Raw genomic sequence first — 23,831 nt, 5'->3', positions numbered from 1 at the left:
AGAACTTAAACATGCAGACTTGGGTCATGATATTAAATGAACATCTACTACGTTTGCTATGCGTGATGTGTCCGGAGATTCCGTGAAATTTATCTCGGGGATAGATTAGGGGTCGGAAGAGATATATAGAGAGGGGGACTTCGATGCTTGTGAATTTGTACTGTATGTGCTGTGCTATACTGTAGTCTATTTGAAATATGAACTTGGCAGCTTGGATGGAGTTTGAAAGAAAGAAGGGAAGGAGGAAGGAGGAAGGAGGAAGGAGGAAAGGAAGGGAGGAAGGGAGGGAGGGAGGAAGGATGTCTTTGTAATTATTTCTTGATTGTTTGAGGTTGTTGAAGGTTGTTTAGATTTCCTTGGCTTGGCTAGGTTGATTGAATCATTGTAAGATTAACTCCAATATCCCATATTCTATTCCAGTGTCCTGCTTTCTGAGAACTGCTTTCTCAAGAATCACTTTCTCAAGAACTGATGAATGAGAGTCTTGAGATAAACTTCAGCTGTCTGGATTAAATCGATTATAGTCTTCGTATTTCTTTTATGGTTTAAGGCTGGTTGGGTTTTTCTCTTCTGACTTGCTTGTATTGGGTAGGTAGGTGGGTGTGTAGGTACTTGGGTATGTGAATGTAATTGTGATTCCAATAAATTCTCTTCCATCCTATCACACCCTTCATCCTTACCATAAGAGAACTTCAGAATAATGATCCCAAAACAAACTCCAGCAGTCCAGATTCAATCCACTCCCACAATGCCCCCAATACAGCAAGATAAATGCAGAACCCGTGACCTAACCCTAGATTAGAAAAATGAGGTCCGAGCTCCTTTAGCTTGAATTAACTTTACCTAACTTAACCTAACCTTGACCTTGAAAGTTGATTCTTTGAAGAAATTGATGTCTGAAGGGGATGATGGCTGATTTGTGAGGGGATTTATTTTTGGATGGGGGAGGGGGTGGCTTATAAATGGATATTGTGATGATGGATATTGAAGAGGTTGATTGTGATGATGGGTATTGCGATGATAAGGAGCTTGATTGTGATGATGATATGTGCCTTTTGAGTATGAGAGGGTTCTTTGTGAAACTTCGTTTGCAATTGGCTATGGATGGAGATAAGGCAGACGGAGATGAAGGAGATGGAGATTAAATGTGAGTTGTTTGAGAGTTGCTACCTACTACCTGGATATGTTTTGAGGAACGAAATCTTCTTCTGGGGAAGGGATTATATGGAGTTGCTTAGGAGAGGGATATGAGGCATACGACATAGGCGGTGACCATTTGATGATATCGGTTACTTGTCAGAGGATGAAGGAACGAAGGAATGAAAGAACGATTTGGATTTGGGTTTGGGAGATGGGCAGGATATATGGAATGGGATGAGGAACAAAACGGTGGCAGGAAGGATGCGGAGTTCGTTTTCGAGAGGAGGGGGTATTTGAAAGCGACGGGGAAAGGAGAGGAGGAGGGTGAAGGAGTGTTATGGTTGTGAGGATGGGCAGAGTCAGGGGAGACAAGGTTTGGGGGACAGCGAGGTCTGGGTGATTGAAGATCAGAGGGAGAGAGGGGTCGCATACCGTATTCGAAACTGTTCTGCTAAAGACAGCGTATGGGATGTTTAATCTTTGACTGCAGAACGGAGAAGAGAAGAATAATAATCTCTTCTAGGAGGTCAGGCGGAGGAGAAGAAAAGGAATGTTTCAAGGAGAGTTAGTTTGAAGAAAAGTTGGAGGAGCGACAGAATGGGGCATTGCATACGCTACGATTTGAAGGAGAAAATCATAGGTATAAGAGAATAGTTGTGCTTACTTACTTTTGCAGGCAGGGGACTGCGGTCTAGGGTCTACAGGTGAACTAGGCCTTTATATCCTGGATATCGAAGATACCTGACAGGGATGAGGAACTATTTTGGTAACAGGCAATCTCTACATATCATGAGTTATGATGCTATCTGTTTTATAAGCAAGCAAGTGCTGAACTGGAGAATACGAGAAGAATAAGAATGAGCTAGTGCTTACTTCTCTTATGGATAACAGATTGAGGTCTAAGGGAGAGTTGAATCCTGGATCTTCACTGTCGTGTAAGGACCAGTGGCATCTCAAAACAAGTGTCTTTGAGTGTTCGATTCGTTTAGACCATTCAGACCTTTTAAATACTGAATGCTTGAACTTATTCTACTTGTTCAGAATTTTGGATACCCTACCACTCACAGTGATTTCTTGTGGTTGGAGGTGTAGCGATTGTAAAGTGTGATGAGTTGAGATACTTTTCACTTTGCGAACAAGTGCTGAACTATCAGCCCTGTATTTAATACACAGGGATTATCCTTCCGGATCAGGACGTGGTAATGTGGTCAATTCGAGCTTGAAGAATAGGCAAAATACACATTCCTAATATCGGGATCGATAATACTTTCTTGTCTCTGTTAATTGTTTGTATTCCGTTGACTTGCCTATCTTCCTGCATTCATTGCCCATCCATTGTATCTTTATCTATTCATGCCAACCCTCAGCATCCTTACGGTCTCTATTGCTCAAGGCTTCTCCAACGTGCAAGTCCGCTACAATGCTTTTTCGTATCACTATCCTTCTTCCAAATTACCTGCATAATCCGACCCCCACCAATCGTTTCTACCAATCTCCCATGATCTACTCCATCTCAGATATCCTCACTCAAGCCGGAACAAAAGATCTAACCACCACGTTGTTGGCCGCAATTGGATTCTGTATACCTAAAGCAACACCCGAAGCACGATATGAAAGAACATAATCTTTAAGTCTGGCAAAGTCAGGTTCTCTTAACTTTCGCTTCCCTTGGGAACCCACATCGGATGCTGTGAAGTAAAGTTTTTCTAGCCCTCCAAACAATGTCCAGAAGATGGAATTCCAAACTGGCGCGGGAAAGAAATTTTCTTGCAAATCAGAATCATCAAGATCTGTACCTTTAGTGGAGACTTCACGAATATCTAAAAACTTGACGCTGCCCAATCCATCGGGTAATGAATCATGGACAAGTCGCAACCATTCTTCAGTTTCGTTGTATCCCCATTCTGGCATTTTGTTGAGGAAGGTGATTGACGCAGTGTCGATCTTAGGGTTGAAGATCAAGGGCCCTGGGCGGCGAGTGCCGTAGAACTTGTGCATCGCTCGGTAGTGAGGCTTGTAGATAGTAGTATATTTCATGTTCCAGAATGCTCGACTGTCCTTATTTACTTGAAAGATGCCTGGGATTGTAAATTTATACTCTTGTTGGCGAGTGGACCTCCGTGACTTAATCAAGTCAAAGTTAACCGTTCTTGGTCCCGGTAAACAGAGTTCATATATCATGTGTCTGATATCGATAGGAGTGGCATGGAATGGACTTCTTTGGCTTGGGTCGATTTGGACAGCGGGAGGAGGGTTAAAGGCCTATTGTTTCGTTGCAAGTTAGTGGTTGTCCTCGACAAAGACGCATACATAATTATGGGGCTATGCATATTCCGACTTACTAAAAACATAATGCGATATTGAGTATTGCGGTCATTGGGAGCAGGAGCAGCATTGATCGCGTTGTCATCGGCATCATCGTCGACTTTGTTCTCTCCATCTTCTCCTTGGGGTGCAGTAGTGTTATCGGCAGAGATGACATCATCCATCATGCTTTCATCTGACATTTCGATGTCGTTGTCAACTGCATATGCTCTATTTTCTTCGTGGGGAGAAAATGCGCCATTAGCAGGAGCAGTACCATCCATCATTTGTGCGTCAGTCATCTCGAAATCGTCGTCGATCGCATACTCTCCGTTGTTCATCTGGTTTGGAGAAAACGTATTGTCGTCAATGTGGTAACCTCCATCTGCCATATGATCTTGGGAGAACATATTGTTGTCAGTTTGGAAGCCTCCGTCTGCGATTTGATCGTGGGGGAGCATGTCTCCATGGATAAGTGAACCTCTATTGTTTATCTGACTCTGATTAATCATGTTGTCGCCAATAGAGTAACCTTGGTTCTGCAATTGCAAACGCATATAATCGGGGTCAAGGTAACCTAAGTCGAATCCATCTCCAACCTGGTGGGTCATTGTTGCGGATTTCAGAGGTATCGAGAACTCGAGAGAACCCGCAGTGTTTGGATTTATCGAGTCAACTGTAGAGAGTTTCAAATAATGAAACTATCAGTAAAATGAAGGGAGAAAATAGAAAGGTTTCCAAAATGTTACCAAAGATTTTGGAATTAAATCTTGATATCACAATTGGAGATTGTGCGTTTGGACGTTGGAGTGGGAGAGCATGTTGTAGTGGCTTAAGCGATTTAATTCAATTTTATTCAACTTTGGATTTCGTTAATTTTATTTGGTATAGATCACATCGGTGCACTCATCTAAATAATGAATGATCTGCTCAATACTCCGTCCACTGCTCTTTTCACTGTTTGGTTTACAGCTCCGTTTAATGCGCCATTCAATGCGCTTTTTGCAACTCTGTTAACGACATGGTTCACGGCATTTCTCAATACTCAGCTCATTGCTACTTTTACTGCCTTCCTGTCTCGAATCTACTCTTAAGTGCGCAAATTCCATTACAGCAACACGTCAGCTGTATTTCAATATCGTGATATCTAGATATCTTGGCAACTAGACCGGTAGATGGATTTGGTGGAAATATCTTCCTCACAGTAACATACATTTCGCCCGTTGCAATAGTTTGATATCTAGATATCTAAATAAGTATCCAAACAAATCAGACAAGCAAAACAGTCTCGCTCGGTAGTGTTTCCATTACAATATACCTATACTTATACTTATACACATTCACACACACACACACATACATTTTAGTATCTACATCTCCCGATCCCCAGATCTCCACATTTCCGAATCCACAAATCGACAGATAATATAAATAGGAGAAGTGCCTCTTACGGGGTGAGGGAAATGGGGTAGGGAGTATCTTCATTATCGTAATAGATGAATGTGGAGATGTTATTGGCAAAGTGAAAGTCAGAGTTGGATGGTGTTGTGAGGATTGCGATGTCGTAGTCTATTGTACGGATGTTTATAATGTTTATAATGTTATAGCCTTCTCATTTCTCATTTCCCTATTACCTTTTACCTCCAACTGAGACAATACCTCTCTAATCGGAATAAAATACCTAGATTGATAATTCTTCTTGCTGGATTCTTATGAGCAAAATTTCATAAAATCGTGTAATGCCGTAGTACCAATTCTATTTGCCAAAACAACTGAGCATGCCTTTGGTGTCGTTCTGTTCGAGGCATTCCCTGAGCTGAGTGAATAGACTTGTGATGTTGTCGTAGAATCCGTCTATAAATTACTGCAGCGAGTGTCAATGCTGTTGTATCATGAGGATTTGGAAGACTTTATCCTTTTCTTGCTGCTCTGAATCCACTATGAAGACTGATTTCGCGCGGAGTTTGGTTCACGGTAAGGTCGTGATATAGTTTTGGCGCATCGTGAAACCCTTTGGAAAGACCAACGGATATTTCTGCAAGGAACCAAAGAATTTCTTTGAAATTATGGACCTTCGTGTTGCAGATTTTGAAAAGAAGCCATTTGCTACTCTCATCGACCATTCATCATTGTCTCTACATTCTAGTGTTTCACATCCGCCTTCTGGCCAATAAAACCCGAAGATTCTCTATTCGATTGTTATACTTCTCCGTCTTCATCTTCTACTTGTTCTAGAGCCTCTATATCGCTATGCCCAGAGACTCTTCCTTGGGGGGGAGTAGCTTGTATAGCGTCCACAATAAATGGCTGGAAATCAGCGTGTGAATCAATGACCTGGATCACGGTATGCAAGTGCAGTAGAAATTATTCTCGTTTTTCTTCGACCAGTCGGGCTCCAATGGCTTTTTCATAACAAGTGTCAATGAGCTCGATTTGAGAGAACAGAGAGTTCGGTTGAAGGTGAATTGAAAATCTGGCGAAATCTAATCTCTACTACTCGATGTTTATATCCAGTCGGCCATCATCTATATCATACGATATTAGTATAATATTTCCCTGACCCTTAACAATTCAAAGTCTTGCTTCCCTATCCGGTGAAAGCCAGAAGATCATGACACCAATTACTCAATAGTCGCACTTCGGTATTTAATTCATCCTCAAAAAATGGTACGTGATCATTTTCCTGGGCAAAATCCGGTCTTTCTCATAAGGCGAATTTTCTGACCCCAGAAACCCACCATTCTACAAAGTCGAGTCTCTGAAGACACTGGCCTCTGAGTACATAGTGCACCAAGATATTTCCCTTGGTAGCCAGCCGATCCCCCAAACGGGGATTATACTGTTCTTAATTATTAATCCTCGGATTTCGAATAAGGCGCGTCGAGTATCGAGCTTGAAAACGTGTAGTTTGGAGTTAATATATCACACATTATCTTTTATATTCACCTACGGACGCCGATCCTATGTAAATTCCGTGGAAGAACATAACGTACTACACCTTGTATCGAAATATAGTGAAAGTATGTATTGAAATGAGGGGTAATGAGGGGTAATTCTAAGTTCTAAATAGCTAGAAGATACTATTCTTCAGGTAGTTAACCCTATTCTAGCATCCAAGGACCTTTGCAACTTTCATCTTTCTTTTTTATCTTCAAGTTCTTCCGCAAATAAAAGTGAAGTAAAATTTATGATCTGTTCAAAGTATCTAATCGCCCGGCGTCTCTCGGATTAAGCTCCAAATTTACCCACGAATTCATCACTAGGTTCCCAAATTATAGTGATCCCGAGACCGAACGAATTTGGAAGTCGCTAAATCACCTTTACTCCGTAGTCCCAAGGAATGTCATTATTGGAAAAATTTAGAGTTGATTTATCCTCTTCTGATTATTCTCGATCCTCCTTAAGAATTATTGGTACTCGTACTCTAGATTTGCATTGTGATAATCATCGGATTGTTACCTTGAGAATGACCGCCCATTAGGGATTCTTGGCCTTTGCCTACCATCTATAATACAATACATATTTGCCTACAATGCTGCGATACAAATACTGCAACAACTCGTTCATCTACCCTACACCATCTTCAACCGAATAAATCATGGTGGGGCGTCAACAAACTGATTTCAAGCAAGCATCGACCCAGCCTCCTATGCTTAACCCGTCCGGAACCAAAGCTTATAACAGACTAGCAGACCACATGGATGCATTCGTGGGGAGTTGACCTGATCAATTCTCACAGCCCACCTAGAATAACACTGACAATTCCTCCTCAGCATAACAATTTCCGCACGATGTGGAACGAGATTTACAGCGCCTGCACCAGCAACAAAAGCTCCAGCCGCTAATCCATCCACGCATTCCTCAACCTCGCCAAATATCTCTGTCCTCAACTCACCCTCCACCATACGATCGAAGAGCGGTACTTTCTCCCCGGGCTGGCCGCGCGAACGCCAGAGTTTCGCAAGGATCTTGTCGGTCAGCACCATGAGATTCATCACGGACTAAACCAAACGCATCGATATGTGAAGATGTGTCGCACTGGCGAGACCTAGCTCCAGCTTTCCCATCTGAAAGTTTTGATGGAGAGCTTTGGCGAAGTTTTATGGACACATCTGGATGATGAGGTTGGAGCTTTGGGAGTAGAGAATATGCGGAAATATTGGAATTCGCAGGAGATGGTTAAACTATATTAATAGATGTGCGGTCTGTCGCTTAGTGACACGAAGGAAGCTGATACGATACATACCTCATTAGTGGAGAAGATGAAGCTTGTTTAAGTGGGAAACCATTTTTCGAGCGAGGAGCGGAGATAAATAAATTTAAGACCACCAGGATACATTAGACGGGAGGAATCACGAACAGCCAAGTCATATTCGAAGGCATACAACAGTAGTTGTTGCATGGACTTTTGGAATTCCACAGTACCAATTCTCTCTAAAATTTCAGTGTGATTTTAACAACTGAGCTTATTTGAAACCCCCCCTCCCAGACAGAAGAATATCAAGATATTCCTAAAGCATTTAATACTTTTACTTGATTTTTGTACTATGTACAAGTTGCAATGTGGGACAATTAACGCGTGAATCTTGATGAGTTTCTGAAAAGGATGACTGTTGGTGTAATCCACAAGTTGAAGTTTTCTTGAACAGACTCCCATGAATCTGTGCACCCACTGTTGATGTTGGAGAATTTACGGCTAATGAGTGCTAACTAAAGAATGCCAATAATCCCACCAAACAATTACACACTCTTTCAAGCCTTTCCTGATCAAGAGAGACAAGCCTCGGAAAAGTTTGAGAACACAACTGCTTCCAAGGTTGAATTATATGGATTAACATTACTGCAAATATAAAAAGATAACTCTACACACGTCACATTTGTCTATCTTCCCATCAATCCGTGAAGTAGCGGAGCTTTCAAAGACCTTTACTACCCTGCCCGTTTGAGCCATATTAACGCGAGAAATTGGGCTCTAGATTCATACCGTCCAAAATTACAAGCTTTGGGAGCACAAATCCGTAAATACAGGTCACAAGGGAACTCTCAGATTCGTCACCTCATTTACCCCATTCCGTTCGTCAAGTGCCGATCGAGATAACAGTCCAAAAAAGCCTATATTGAATATTAGTAAACCGACCCCAAGTTATACAAATCTTAGATTGTCTCCGCGCCACTGATTTTGCACTACCAAAGGAGCTTGTGAGCCCCAGGTCCCAGACTGGTTTAATTTCCTTCGAGGCGAACTGAAACTGCATGCTTACCAGATAGTGAATAGCCAAGCAGCTTCGGCCCTCCCGTGTAAGCTGGAAGCATTGTAAATGTATCTGAAAATTAGAGGTGGGGAAAATACAAAGAAATTATAGCAAAATCTCTCTATAAGGATCCCCCTATATGAATAACCTCTTTATAAGGATATATTTTTCGAATCACGTGTATTCTCATTGACTTAATAGAATTATTAGGATTGGTTATTATATAGTAAATTCCTTAGGGTTCTAAAGAGATTTAGTTGAAATCCTAAAACATATTACGATTATGGCCCGATCGGTACTAATCGGGACTGAATTACTACCGCAATGGGTCGGGATTAGTCAGATACCTCCCTATATCATTAAACAAGACTACAAAAATCGGTATCCTTATACAGAGGTTTTGCCGTACAGTATAGATAGAAAATACATCTCACGGAACCTACCTGTGGAGTCCAGTATTTCCGACATCATCAACCTTATAGTCGAGTCCACAACAAATGTGGGTTAGCGCACACCAACATCAATGGTAAGATCTCGAAGCTATAGATTTACCTATGTCGCCGAAGCCGGTGGTCCATTAATCAATATAACGTGAAGTAATCCAACGTATTGAACACATGCCGACTCGTGGAATCTAAAATGCATGTATCCGGCATCGTATCCTAGCATTCCATTCCATTCACATTGATCCCATTGATTCTTATAGATGGAAATTTACCTTCGATAACCTTTGTTTCCTGTATCTCGCCATGTCCCAAATTCTCACGATTGTCGGTGCTACGGGTGCGCAAGGTGGCTCTATAGTTACCTCCGCCTTGAAGTCGGGAGACTACAAGGTCCGCGGTATCACTCGCAATGTTGAGAATGCCTCGGCCAAGACCCTCACTGCGCAGGCCGTCGAGATGGTGGCTGCGGACACTAGTGATATGGCAAGCCTCGTCAAAGCATCTGAGGCAAGTGTGTTTGTAGCTCAATGGGGGCGAAGAGCTAAAATTACCACATGCTAATTGAATAGGGTTCTCACGCCATCTTCGTTGTCACCGACTTCTTCGCCCCGGTCTTTGGCGCCGAGGAGACTGTTACTATTGAGTCTACTCAGGGTATCCCAAACAATCCTCCTTCCACTCTATCTATCTGTATAGATTCCCGAGTATGTAGTTTTCAATTATTCGGGTATGTTTTATCATTGCCTCCTTGCTCCCCTCTTACGTATAGTTCTTCCTAGCCATTTATGAAATCTATCATACCCCAATAGGCCCCTTTCATTTCTTTTTTTCCCCATTTGCGCATCTCAACACACACACACACACACAAGCATCTTATACGCCAAAGACCCCCCCTTTACACAAAAAATCTCATATGTATTTTGGGTATCCGCATCACTCAATATACTACTTTCTTCCGCTTTCTTCTTTCATTCACTCCCTCCTGAAGCACATAATATTCCATACAACCGCACCTCCAGTCTCTCGTCTCTTCCCTCCCCCCTTTAGTGCTAACTAACCATCAAAATACAACCCCCAACACCATCCAAATGCAACGCAAGCAATGCTTCCCTCACCACGAACCATCTAAATACAAGCCAATCCATTTTTGTAAAATACCATATATGCACGCACTTCCGTAATTTTTGAGATTTCCTTATTTCCCAACTTCAAATATGTTGTTGAAGCCCACAACCCCATCCATAAACTCCCCCAAAAGCCAAATTGCAAATGCATAGTACCAATGAACTCCATACGCGTTCAAGAGTTTCTATATGAAATAGCCAGGAACAAAATGTTTTAGTAGATCTTGCGAGCGTCCTTGATCTAACATCCTCAAAACTGTAAAACACTTATTATTTAACGCTTTCTCTGTCTCTTTGCCGCTTCACTCCTAGTTTGTCTCTCTTCCTCAACTGCCGGTGGTAAAATAGGAGCCGCTTTCTTAGTTTGCTTACGATTTCGTGGTTGATCCGAATGTAAATGACCTAGTTCTTCAATTGCGGTATTGTTGTGCCAGGATAAGCATCGATGAGCTGTATGATCGACATGAGGTTGTTGTTTTCCACGAGTCGACATTCGCTTGTGACTAGTAGAATCGATACTCTTTTCATCGCTAGGGTTGAGATATTCCTTGCGCTTTTCCATGTGGGTGGTGATCTTGTCCTTGTAAAGTTGGAGTTCTTTTCGAAGTTTCAACTCATTATTTCCACGGGCATCAAGCCAATTGAGTAAGCCCTCGACTGACTCAGGGTCGTCATAGTATCCCCACTCACGAGAATTGAATACGTGAGTATTTCCTTCCTCCATAACCTTTCTTTCCGGTACAGTCAGGTTGAATTTGTATCGATACTCATCTTGCCACTCAGGTCTCATTTCAATATAACCTTCGCGCTCAAGATCATCTGGTCCTTGAATCCAGATACAGCCGTTGGCATATCCAGCATCAGCAGTGGAGCTGGTAGGAAGACCACTATATGGCATACCATTGCGCTCAAACCAATAATAGCGATTCCAGAATCGATCCTTGCCAAGTACACGAGTACGAGGGCAATCAGCTTCTCGGAGGTCATTATCAAGAATAGCAATTTCTTCCTCACAATGTTTGATCTCATCATGCAATTTCTGGATGTCTTTGAGCACTTTTGTGAGTGCCTTGGATTGTTTAGGAGCCTTAGGTTCAGCTTCTGCTTTTGCCTTCTTCTCCTGTTCAGCCTCACGCTTACGCTTTCGCTCTGCTGCTCGGTCTAATCCACGGCGTAATGATCGAGTTGGAGGAGCCTCTCCATCCGAGTCCATAATTTCATCTCCATGAGAGTCCTGAACCTCATCCTCGGCGTCGACCATGGTTACATCTCCGTTAACGCTGACTGAAGTTTCTTTCTCTACAGGCTTCTCTGCAGCCGGTGCAGGACTTGGCTCAGGTGGTGGTTCAAGTGCTTTGCGCGTTTCGTTGAGCTTCTTGAGAGCATCATGACTAATACAATTAGTTACTTCCCCCAGAAGTGATATTGAATAACTTACGCATCCTTCTTATCACGCTGATACTTTATCTTTTCTTTCCGGAGCTCCGTCATGTGTTCACTACTTTCTTCCATGTAACCACGAATGGCTTTAGTCTCCATAGTAAGCATGCAAATAATCTGGAGTGCCTTGATACGAAGATTGACGTCGAGTTTGGCGTACTGTAGGCGAGCAGTTTCCTGTGTTGGCTCCGAATCGAGCGGGGCGAGCTCAACAAGAAGTGCTTCACAAGCGGCGAAATGCCTCTCATCTTTCGAAAGTTGATACAGGAGGCCGACCATGATAGCTTCCCAGCCACCATTCTTGAAATCACGTTTTCTTAGCTTCTCGATCCATTCAAGACTATCTTCCATCTCGGCTGCGCGATGAGTGTTGACTGGTCCAGTGGGCTCTTCGGGAGGTTGTTCGGCGGCTTTTTGTAAAGCTTCTGCCTCGGCTTTTGCGAGACTACTTCTAGTAGCACGTCCTCTGGGTTTTGGCTCTGGTTCTGGTGTAGGTGATGGTGCAACGCTGGCCTCACCATTAGATTCTTCTTCGTCATCTGACTCCTCTATTTCCGGTAACTGAATTTGCAGCTTTCCATCATCGGCTTCCGAATTAACCAAGATCTTCAAAACAGCGCAATGAATTTCGACGAACAATTCGCAGTCTACATCTTCAGATGTAAATTGCAAGGCTTCGACGAAGTCGTCAAAAGTGAACGAGTCCAATTTGAAGATTTGACAGTAAACATTCAAGGTGTCCCAGGTCTCCAGTAACTGGCCAATAGATGACATATGAATGCCATTACCCTCCGCCTTTGACTTTCCGATCATCATTGGATTATCTTGCGAAAAGTATTTGATGTCGGGTCGTTTCGGTCCATCAACTCGGGGAGGAACTTCCAAATCCTCGATTGGGTATTTGATGGGAGGTGGTGGAAGAGGAGCCGGAGGAAGCGATGCAAGAGGCGCAAGCGCAAAGCTAGAATTGTGAAAATTCTGGAAGTGGGGCCCCGCTTGTTGAGATTGTCCATTGACTTGAAAGGTGTGAGACATGAAGGGAGGAGCTTGAGGATGAGGATTGAATGGAATTTGAGGAGGGGGATTGTAATTGGGGTGGGGATGAGAAGGATGAGGAGGAGGAGGGTGAGAATTGAATGGAATTTGTGGTGGATTGTAGTTGGGGTGGGGTTGGGGGTAGAATTGATGGGGAGGGAAATGTGCAGGGATGAAATTCAAAGGAGCTTGCTCTAAAAATGGCTGCTGCTTACCCTTTGCTAGTTGGGATTGTTGCTGCTTGCTTTTATGGCTTTTGGGTGCTGGCTTCAACTCCGGGAGTCTAGCTTGTGGTCCATTTCCTCCATGAAAGCTACCAATCATATTGTCAAAATCAGTCCCTCCCGATTTTTTCTGAGATTGATGTTGCTTTCTCTCTGCAGCTTTACTCTCATATCGAAGATGTGGAGGAATCCTGGTATCGATATTATAAATGGCAGCCACGTCGTGCTTCACCAGCCAAGGCGCGCCGGTCCATGCCTCTCTTGTAACGGTTTTCTTGATAAATGACCGCAGAACTTGCTTTGTGAATATCTTGCGATCACGAGTAATATGCTGGTCGTCCACCACTGCCTCTTCATTTGGTCGACCATCCAGACTAACGAAATATCTCGAGAAAGGTGCGCTTAGTGAGCCATCTGGCAGAACTTTGCTTCCGAAGTGCGTCTTTTCTCTTACGGTACCAGTGAGTCGATCGCCTGTAATCACATGAACTGTAACAACCTCGCCAGGGAAATAGTCGGATCTGAACTCTTCGAAAATAATGTCCACCAAGGTGTCGATTCGTGAAATAGTTGAGAATTGTACACGTCTTAGAATTGGTTGTTTCAATGGATTCGGGAATGCCTCTTCGACTTCTTGTGCGCCTGCCAACTTTATAATATGTTAGCCTTCCCCCTTCACTAGCGCGGTGCGATTCTTATAATTCTCATACCTCACTCTTAAGTGCATCGAAGAATGTTAACTGAGAATGACCAGAAATTTGGCAAATGAATTTATGCTAGAAACTTTTAATAAATGTTGCTAGCTAGCTACTATTGGGTAGGTTTCGAACCTGTCTATAGAAATCCATTCTGTTGTTGTTAGCGCGGGTCCTCGGAAGGTTTTAGTGAGGGGCAAAAATGTAGAACTTACCGGCCTAAGTATTGTTCATACTCCAAGAAATACTCTCCAGTAGCAGGAATTACCCAGACCTATGACTGTTATTAGCCATCCTGTCATGATAGCAAATCTTCAGGGTAAAATTAAGTTTGTACCTCTGTGTCTTCATTTTCGACATGCGGCTTAGGTACATATTGTACTGGCTTCCTCTTAAAGAGAACCTAAGGAGATTTAGTTATGTTTATGTACTTTGAAGGGATACAAATTTGAGTCTTACCATTGTTATATTTATTTGTTGTCAAAGGTCATTGACCAAACAGAGAATCCTGACGGGGGAAGAGAAAGAATGTTAGTTTCTTATATACCCCTCCATAGAGCAAGCGACATGCTTTGCGCCAAACTTATATAAGAGTTGAAGCTCCTAAAAATTCGGTGGTGGTTTGATCTAACGGTGACGTGGAGTGGAGTATTGTAGAAAGGGTAATTGTGATCACCCTTCCACCAGTTGGGTAGTATTTATGGAAGTATATCAATATCAGCAGCTAAACTTACAGATATAGCTCAAGACGCGTCCAGGGGTCTCGGTACGTGATCTAGAAACCCTCCAAACGTATAGAATGTATGTGGTGAGTTGATGGTTGATGAAATTTGTTGATTGTTACGCGTTGTAAAGGTTGACAAGAGGAGGAAGAAGAAGAAGTGGATTGGGGAAAGAAGAAGAACATAAGAAAAGGTCGGGAGGTTGTGCTTAGCGTGGGTGTATGACATGGATACGGACTAGTGAGGACGGAGACCAATTCGAGAACTCGCGACCCATAACCGTATTCAATTCTATTAAGTGATATGAATTCTTCAAATCTCATGAATGAAGCAACTTTCCTGTGCTCAATATGTAGCCAGAGACGAGTTCTATTATATGAATGTCTATTGATCAGTTTATCTTTTAATTTGACCCAGTAACCACAAATATATGATTTTGGGGAAAAGATTTCCAACTAATAGGCATTTCTCATGTAATGCTCCTCGAATTTCGACCTAACTGCCAAGGACTCGGGAAGTGCTTAAAAGTGCTCGGATGTAATTCTTCTTCTTTGTTATTGACTTTCTATCAGTTCCTGAAGGCAATATTCACTCGTTTGAGCCGTACCGGTGTATACCGTGTTGAGTAGTCGTCTGTTGATATCGTCCCAAGGGTTCTCTCTAGATTCAGGGGGGTGAAAAGAACGGCTGTATTGTTCCTTCACATGATATACCGATTGATTCTTGGCCATGGTTACTCTAGATGATGTTGTCGTTGCTGACAATTCTTCAAAAAATTAATCATGACTGATCATTCTACATTAAAGTCTCACAACACACAAAAGTTTTGCCAGAAGAAAATCCGGGCGGATGCCATCGTTGGCAATTGACTAAAAAGGTTTAGCGCACCCGCTAAGCCAGGCCACGCTTTTGGAACAACCCAACCTCAACTCCCGAGCTTTGTCCTTCGAATACCCTACCAAATCATTAGAATTGCATGATTCTCATGTTTTCCACAAGAAAGGACCGAATCAATTGGAATTCACGATAATTTCTCATGAAAACATGATTATCGCATAATATATATAAATAGGGGGGCTGATATCCCTGCAAATTACCGTGCTGAACGTTGACATTGATGTTATCTCTTCCTTAAGGGACTGCACTTCTGGTAGTTGAATGCATCACATCTCGAAATGAAAATAGCTATGTTCCGTCCAATTCCAATCACTTTGACGTTTATTTCTAATTCTTTCTAATCTCTACTACTCCCTCAATCTTGCTATAAGAGCGTCCTTTGGGGTCCATATATCAGATACAGTCCCAATTAAGAGCAGCATCAGATGCTTAGATTGTTATTCCCCCTCTTAGACTTCCAGTCTGAGATACTGACAAGATTACAGAACACTCCAGCTTGACTTCAAAATCCCTCCTCTCCCCCACTCATTCGCCACAGCACAACCACCCCCGCCTAGGTCGATTCACTTGCAAACTGCTGTTTTGCAAGTTAATTTGATCCTATATTACTCACGCCTCCTAATTTCTAAAATGATCTAAGTCTCCAATCCCACACGTCCCCAACGTATAATAGCTCACTCCTTACCAACTTTAAGCACTTTTCCTCTCATCCCCAACCCCCCTACCTTCAATCTTCCTCCCACCTACACAGTCATTCTCACTATCCTGATACATCTTCAACAGGACCTATACACTTCTCTAACCATCTTCAATCTTCCACCTTCCATCTTCTAGCTCGACTTCATCCTTTTCTAATGCAAATATTCGTTTAGCACGATTCTCTCGTTTTAAATTTCGCTTAGGCACTTGTGCGAAATCATCAACTTGAAGCGTCTTCACAAATGTCATTCTAGACCCTTGTTGCACTATCAATAAAGTCCAAAACTTCTCAGAAACAAAATGGGTATCATTGACTAATCTTAACTATCAAAATATACAATCAAAAACCCAATCCAGCTTCCCACAACTCCAATTGCGGAGTATGAGCTCGTGAACATCAACGGCAAAAACTCCAGTTTATTACCAAACACGATTTGATGTAGCAGCGAACAATATAGTATCAAAGGTATGCTAACCGCAATGTAGAGTGTGCTAAATCTATCTAGCAAGAAGATTCTAGATTTTGACGCTGGCGCTAAGCGATCAAATGCAAGAAGGAACAAGATAAGCCAGAAAATCGTATACACGATTTTGGTAGGAAATTCTGCAGCCGTAAAAAGTAAAGGGAACAAGGAAACATGGCCAGCCACAGCCAATGGTCGAAATGCTCCAAGGAATCGACGATCCTTTAAGGCAATTAGGCTGAAAGGTATAATGACCAGGAGAATTGCTTTTTCGTGAACGTGCCAGCTGAAAAGAAATGAAGAGTAAGCACAGAGGGTTACACCCCCGATGAAATTGTCCCACGTAGGGCTTTTGTAAAGCTTGAACAGTGGAATGAAATCGAAAATGGCTGTCAAAGCGAAAGTCATGCCTTTGGTAACTTCGGGTAATACGGCGAACGAAGTGTTCCCAACGAGACCACGGGTAACACTATTGACAGCCGTTTGATCAACAGCGAGGCCGAGTTTAGGGGCAACTGTACTCGTATTAGTGACCAAATTGAGAGTATCGAAATACGAAGTTCAAGTAGCTTGAGATCATATTTAGGTGAAGAAAGACTTACTGGAAATTAACACTCGATCAGTGAAAGAGTACATAGCCCAGATATTTGGAGCCCAATAAGCATGACATAGACCTCTTCCAAATGGAAATAGTCTGCTAATGATTTGAGGCATTTGGCCAAAATATACAAATGGTCCAAATGCAGCTCCAAACACTGCTACAATACCAACTGCCAATTTAATAGCATTTCCGAATTTGATATCAAACGGGCGCTTAGGTCCAAACTTGGGCCCCAGGCAGTATCCGGATAATAAAAACACGAAATATGCTGGCGCAAGATAGAGGTAAATATGTTTGAGGCAAAGCAATATCGCAAAGAGTATACCACTTGCTAGCTTGGTCCCCTCATTTCTCGCCATGACCAAGGACAATATGAGGAGACCGTACATAAAACCATTGTATTGGAAGTGGATATGATCGATGATGAGTAAACCTGGCGAGAGCAGAATTGAAAGAGCCGCTGCTTGTGAAGGACGTTTTAAACTGGAAGGGGCGGTTTTGACGAAGCTTGAAGCTGTCAATATTGAAACAAGGGAAGGATCAACATCACTTACAGGTGAAGCGCATATACCAAGACTAATTCTGTTGCAATGACACTTGCGCGTTGAAAGTAAATGGTTTGCCAGCTGTCATATTCCAGATTCTTTACTACCAACATCAACGGGTCAATCCATTCTGCGAACTTTGATAGGAATAATTCGAAATATGCGAAGAAGGGTGGATAATCGAGAGTCCATTCTGAAGTCTTTTCGATATACCATTCATTCAATGGCAGACTGTTCGTAATGGCGAGCCAATTCCTGTGAACTTCAAAGTCTGTAGACTTGCTGCGATACCAATCAGTACGCTAGTTTGATTGAAAACTGGACGGAATTCCAATTGTGGAGGGGAGGATAGAGAGAACTAACTATGCTGGAAACAACAATATCTTGAAAGCCGTAGCTACCACTGCACATTGTGCAATCGAAGGATATAATTCAGCCATCTAGTCACACCCCATGTGAAGTTAGGATTGAATGAGATTGCTTTTGTATGAACGGGATCTCAATTTCCATGGATGAAATGGAATTGTGGTCTCCAGATAAATAAATATGAAGTGACATCTTGGTTCCACTACATGACATGACGGAATTTCTAAACGCCGACATCTATATTACTTGTAGTCTATGCACTCTTCAATAAGGTTATAATCGATATCAAGTCCGAGAATTCAGAATTTAAATTCAAATTGAGATGGATGTTTTTAACAGCTGTTGATGTATCCAAAAGCGATAGTTTAAATATACTCTGTGACTTGTATCGACGCTGTACTGTAATTATTATCTCCAACTTTCCATTGCAATGGGTTGGGTGTATAGTTTGAGTGAGTGAAGAGTGAGTGAAGACTGCATGGAGTGAGTGAAGACTGCATGGAGTGAGTGAAGAGTGACTGGAGTGAGTGAAGAGTGCATGGAGTGAGTGAAGAGTGACTGGCGTGAGTGAAGAGTGACTGGTGTGACTGGTGTCTCGAGTGTGGACTGTACTGTGTACCGCTTTTCCTATCTACATGGAGAAAATGCCGAAAACCCAAAGCTCTTCCCCGGTTACATTTTGACACCACAACCCCATTCGAAACAGCCCACCAAACAAGGATAATAGAAACATCAGAAACATCAGAAACACCAGTGACCTGTGACCTGTGACCAGTGACCAAAAACATCCAAAAGTTCCAAGCTTACCAGACAGAAACAACCCACACAAGGCGAGAAGGCGAGAAGGCTTCCATCCATGCAGAGAAGTCTTCTTTCTACCAATCCTCCTTCCGTCCTCCTCCCACATCTACCCAACGTCCCGTCGCAACAACATGGATCCAGCGTTTGTCCCATCGGAAATAGCTATACGACATATCATCAATCATAAATTCACCATAGAAATTGGCCCTTCCATTCAATCATTGGGGAAACCCATTCGCAATCTGATTCTTACTCTGGTGGGATTTTATTGTGTCACCAATATACTTCAAAATACATTGCAATCTGTCTTCAACTTGAACCGAAGCCGAAAAGAAGATTAAGCTGTGTGCATGTCCTTCATCTAGATGGTATCCCATATCCCATAAATTGTTACTTCAAAGCTCGAAATCAAAGTTCAAACCGCAAATTCCGCAAAGTTCTCCCGTGAGAAAGTGGCCTGGGGGTACCGGAACGGAGTACCAATTGATCAATTAATCCTGCCAAGTGTCTACTTCACTTCAATATTCAACACTGTTATTATTCGGAAGGTTACATACAGTAAGGATTTAACCCCTTTTCAACATACCCATTCATTCATTGTCTGTCTGTCCTCTTCATGATCATTTGAATCTTCCTCCTGGAAATTGAGGAAATTTTCTTCAAGGACGCTGGCAGTTCTTATTCTTATTCTGGGTGGTTTTGTTGAAGAATTAAGGAAAGTTCTCGAGTATAAACACAATGTATTTCTTCAAAGCATCCCTTACTTCAGTCGCCGCATTCGTTGCATATACCCAAGCTACATATCTTAATAACGATCTAAGTTTCGGTCATGATGGAAAGTAAGTTTATGTCAAGAATTCCATTTACTGCCATCCAAGATAACATGTGTTAACATTTATAGGATCTCTCCAAATGGTCGCGCCATTCCCAATTTTCACATGATAGGACAGCCAAACTATCCGGATATCCTCAGCAATCGCATCGTTCTTACACCACCTGCACCAGGAAATCAAAGAGGCGCTGTATGGACGGAAAAGAAGTTACAACATTCACAATGGGCAGCAGATATCGAATTTCGTGCTACTGGTCCGGAGAGGGCAGGTGGTAATCTGAATATCTGGTATGCTAAGAATGAGGATATCAAAGTATCAAGCATATACACGGTTGGAAAGTTTGATGGATTAGCGTTGGTTGTTGACCAATATGCTGGATCTGTAAGTTTCTATCTCTGCGATCTATCTTGCACAAGATACTGATAGCATTTAGGGTGGTTATATTCGTGGATTCCTTAACGACGGCACAACCGAATACTCTTCTCATCATTCTGTCGACTCCCTCGCATTTGGCCATTGCCCCTATTCCTACCGAAACCGAGGCATTCCATCCAAAATTCATATCCAGCAAAGTGCTGATAACTTCAAAGTCGAGGTTGACGGCGCCTTGTGCTTCCAATCCGACAAGATCAAGCTCCCCTTAGGTTATGTCTTTGGAGTTACTGCCGCTTCTGCAGAAAATCCAGATTCTTTTGAAATCTTCAAATTTGTTGTTACAACCGAATCCCATACTCCTGATGATCAAATTCAAAATCCAGGAAATCAAAATCAGCAACCATTCCAAGCTGCTAACAATCCACCTCAACAACAACAAAACCAATATGGCCAACAACAAAATCAAGCAGGACTCACCATGGATACACCTGGTGAAACTCCCGCGTCAGACTATAAATCCTCCGATGCGCAATTCGCAGATCTCCACAATCGTCTTCAAGCAATGATGAAACATATCACAGCTCTCAACCGCGATTTCTCTCAATACCAAGCCAATTCTATTTCTCGTCTTGAAGCTCTCAATGGAAATATCAATACGCTCTCCTCCACAATCTCTAGACTTGAATCTTCCCTCTCAAAACTCGATTCGGTTTCTGGCCTGGAAAGAAATCTAAGAGACGTAGCAAGTGATGTTAAGAGCACAAAGAAAGAACTACATGAAGCATTAGATGCGCATGTATTGAGTTTGAAACAAAGAGTGGCGGAAAGTCATGGTAGTGTACTTGGAACGGTAGGCGAAGGATTGAAAAACCATAGATCCGGGATTGGGTATGCGGGATTGGCATTCGTGGTGGTTGGTAGTCAAGTCGGATTAATTGTCGCTTATGTGTTGTATAAGAAGAGGAAGAACGGGGGACATAAGAAATACTTGTGAGGTGTGAGATGATGGGTGATGAATGATGGATGATGGAAGAGGAGGGCTAGGGAATTGTATAATATAGTATAGGAATGAATGTTTCTGAGTCAGAAATGCGGATCAACTCGAAACTCGAACCTGGAAAGAGAATGGAGATTAGAGTATGTAGTAAAGGGATTGAGTAGAGTAAAAAGAACGGAAGAATATCATGTTATAGTATTCATACAATATACACGATTACACTCGAGTTTATATTTATGTTCACATTCAGTATCTGTGTTTCGCAGGCATATTTACATTTATATCGATTTCAATCTTTCGGTTCTTTCTCTCTTTCATATCATCTCGTCTTTGAAAATAGTTTTCCGTCTCTGGTCTTCTTGTAAGCTTATTAAGATTGGGAAGATTTTCTTGATTGAGATATTTATTTATTTGTTTGGTCGGTTTTTTGGTCGGTTTTTGGTTTGCTGGATTGGATGGGATGGGATGGGATGGGATGGGAGTGGAGATGGGGATGGGGATAGCGGGGGGGGAGGAGACGGTGGGGAGAAGAGGGAGAAGAGGGAGAATGGAGACGGGAATAGAAATGGAGGGAAAGGGAAAGGGAAAGGGAAATAGTAAAGGAAATAAAGGAAAATAGAGATGGAAATAGATGAGGATTGAGGAGGAGGGTTTGTTTTAGAATTTGCTTTGTGATAAATAAGATGGATAAAATAATATGATTGTATATATAGTAACCGTGTACAGCTGTTCGTCGAGCATTAAAATCATACTAAAAATAGTCATTTTGTCCTATTTATTATATATAAAAAAAGAAATCTTCAAAATCATTGTAATAAATTGAAATTTTCTTCATATCTTTATTATATGTTAAGAGTTTAGGTTTGATGATTAATAAATACTAGAAATAGTACTTTTTTATATATTGATATTTAAAATATCAAAATTAATATTTCTTTTTTTTGAATTAGTACTTTTGACGTTTTTGTTCTAAATTCTTTTTCATTATTTTAATACTGAAATTAAAAATTATAATATTCTAGATTTATTTTTAAATTAATTTAATTTTAAAAAGAGAATCATTATTAGACAAATTAATAAAATTAAAATGTTTTATTAAATTATATTTCAAACTTTAATTTTTAGTTGAATAATAGTATATTGTAATAAATTTAGAATAAAAATGTCATTTTTTAAAAGTATTTAAAATAAAAGAATTAAAATTATTAGTTTTAGAAAAAGAAATGTTAATTATAACATTTTGAATATTAATATATAAAAAGTGTTATTTCTAGTATTTATTATTTAATAATTACCATAATTTAGAAATTTAGAAATATATTATTCATGAGATTGAATTTATATTAAGAAAAGCTCTCAATTTTTATTTAATTTATTGATAAATTTTAATGTTTTTAATTTATACTAACTTTTTATATAAATTTTATATTCAATAAAAATCCTAAAAATGAATAATCTTATTTTTATTAAATTTCAATTAAAAGTTAAGAGATTCATATTAAATTTATTATATATAAATTATATTTCCATTAAAAAATATATTAATGAGATATCTCCTAGAGTACGAACTTACGACGCCTTCGCTTAATGAGGACTTAGTAACTAATCACATCATTAGGATTCTCGAAATTTCATTAGATATTTACATATAATCTTTAATATAAAATCTCTTTTATAATATTCATATTTTAAAGTTTTAAAAATAATAAGATAAATTAATTTTGAATCTTTATTTATCTTACAATTTTTAAAAAAAAGTAAAAAACAAAATTAAAATTCTATCTTATAAATAAAGTGATCGGAAAAGTATGAAAGATATTAATCTGATTAATCTGACTTCTTTATATAGGGTATATTAAACGGACCACCCGGGCGCTTTAAATTCGCACTCTAGGGGATATGAGTTTTGGTGCGATTTCAATGTTCAACGAACAACTGTGCCCTAGTACTATATAATTATTATTAAAGGTTTGAAAAGGTTTTGAAGTTTTGGAGTTTTGATGGGAAATTCGGGGATAACGTAATGTAAGTAGAATAGTGGAAGAGTAGTGTGTGATAATGTGAGGTAGTGGAAGGTAGTGAGTGTAAGGTGAAGGGGATGTTTTTTTCTATACTTTCCGGTGGATTGTATTTTATGGGGGTAGCGTTGTATGGTTGTGTGGTAGTATGAATTGTGTATCTGTATGGTTATGATGGGTTATTTGATGGAATATAAAAGTATGCGAGTATGTAATAGGGTATGAGGGTATGAGGGTATGAGGGTATGAGGGTATGAGGGTATGAGGGTATGAGGGTATGAGGGTATGAGGGTATGAGGGTATGAGGGTATGAGGTATAATGATATAAGGATATGGGGGTATAATGATATAAGGATATGAGAGTATGTGATGGGGGATAAGAGTATGTTGATTGAAAGTATAATATAGATTGAGATAATAAAGGGTTCTTGAAGGGGGCAGAGGCAGGTTTTTGTGATTACGATTATGACTATTTTTGGGTATAAGGATAAAGGAAGGCCTGAAAAATGGTGTGTGGAATTTCGCATGTGTATTCTTGAGTATTTCGTTGTGGTTGTGTGTTTTGGGGGAGGGGGGAGGGAGACTAGGGATTGAGGATTGAGAATTGGGGATTGGGGATTGGGGATTGGAGGTAGGAAGTGAGTAGATGTTGTAGATGAGTGGGTTTGTTCTTTTTGATGAATCTCAATTTTCTGGGTATATAGGTATAGTAAATAAGTAAAGGGGGTACTAAATAGTGAGTTGGTGGGTAGGTAGGTGGGTATGGATGGACAGATAGACAGACGGCTTCTTGGGATTTGTTCGTGTGTTTAGGTGCATGTGTTGGTGGAGGTGGTGGTGGTGATGATGGTGA

The 23,831-nt window shown here is 41.0% G+C and overlaps 5 protein-coding genes across 5 annotated transcripts; 2 read left to right on the top strand and 3 right to left on the bottom strand.

Moving 5' to 3' along the window:
- Window positions 1–2,667: 2,667 nt before the first annotated feature.
- Window positions 2,668–4,055, bottom strand: EAF01_011777 (uncharacterized protein; the record flags this gene model as incomplete). The annotated part of the gene is made up of 2 exons (XM_038920035.1): window positions 2,668–3,402; window positions 3,483–4,055. The coding sequence occupies 2 exons, from the start codon at window positions 4,053–4,055 to the stop codon at window positions 2,668–2,670; spliced, it is 1,308 nt and encodes a 435-aa protein (XP_038764425.1).
- A 5,390-nt stretch (window positions 4,056–9,445) lies between these two features.
- EAF01_011776 (uncharacterized protein) lies at window positions 9,446–9,921 on the top strand (the record flags this gene model as incomplete). Its single annotated transcript, XM_038920034.1, has 2 exons — window positions 9,446–9,649; window positions 9,712–9,921. The coding sequence occupies 2 exons, from the start codon at window positions 9,446–9,448 to the stop codon at window positions 9,919–9,921; spliced, it is 414 nt and encodes a 137-aa protein (XP_038764424.1).
- Window positions 9,922–10,540: 619 nt separating this feature from the next.
- EAF01_011775 (uncharacterized protein) lies at window positions 10,541–14,122 on the bottom strand (the record flags this gene model as incomplete). The annotated part of the gene is made up of 7 exons (XM_038920033.1): window positions 10,541–11,657; window positions 11,705–13,614; window positions 13,676–13,705; window positions 13,796–13,814; window positions 13,876–13,934; window positions 13,998–14,063; window positions 14,120–14,122. The coding sequence occupies 7 exons, from the start codon at window positions 14,120–14,122 to the stop codon at window positions 10,541–10,543; spliced, it is 3,204 nt and encodes a 1,067-aa protein (XP_038764423.1).
- Window positions 14,123–16,077: 1,955 nt separating this feature from the next.
- EAF01_011774 (uncharacterized protein) lies at window positions 16,078–18,028 on the bottom strand (the record flags this gene model as incomplete). Its single annotated transcript, XM_038920032.1, has 5 exons — window positions 16,078–16,302; window positions 16,455–16,957; window positions 17,045–17,550; window positions 17,598–17,870; window positions 17,952–18,028. 5 exons carry the CDS (start codon window positions 18,026–18,028, stop codon window positions 16,078–16,080), a joined length of 1,584 nt encoding a protein of 527 aa, XP_038764422.1.
- Window positions 18,029–18,705: 677 nt separating this feature from the next.
- On the top strand, window positions 18,706–21,187 carry EAF01_011773 (uncharacterized protein). Its single transcript, XM_038920031.1, has 3 exons — window positions 18,706–19,594; window positions 19,657–19,969; window positions 20,022–21,187. The coding sequence occupies exons 1-3, from the start codon at window positions 19,494–19,496 to the stop codon at window positions 20,955–20,957; spliced, it is 1,350 nt and encodes a 449-aa protein (XP_038764421.1). The 5' UTR covers window positions 18,706–19,493; the 3' UTR covers window positions 20,958–21,187.
- The last annotated feature ends 2,644 nt before the right edge of the window (window positions 21,188–23,831 follow it).

This window comes from Botrytis porri (assembly GCF_014898465.1).
Source record: "Botrytis porri strain MUCL 3234 chromosome Unknown BPOR_025, whole genome shotgun sequence".
NCBI lineage: Eukaryota > Fungi > Ascomycota > Leotiomycetes > Helotiales > Sclerotiniaceae > Botrytis > Botrytis porri.
This window is presented reverse-complemented; position numbering and strand designations above follow the sequence as displayed.

Coding starts and splice junctions, on each gene's coding strand:
- EAF01_011773 (XM_038920031.1), top strand. CDS start 19,494: ATGTATTTCTTCAAAGCATCCCTTACTTCAGTCGCCGCATTCGTTGCA. Junction 19,595..19,656: donor AGTTTCGGTCATGATGGAAA/GTAAGTTTATGT, acceptor TAACATTTATAG/GATCTCTCCAAATGGTCGCG. Junction 19,970..20,021: donor TTGACCAATATGCTGGATCT/GTAAGTTTCTAT, acceptor GATAGCATTTAG/GGTGGTTATATTCGTGGATT.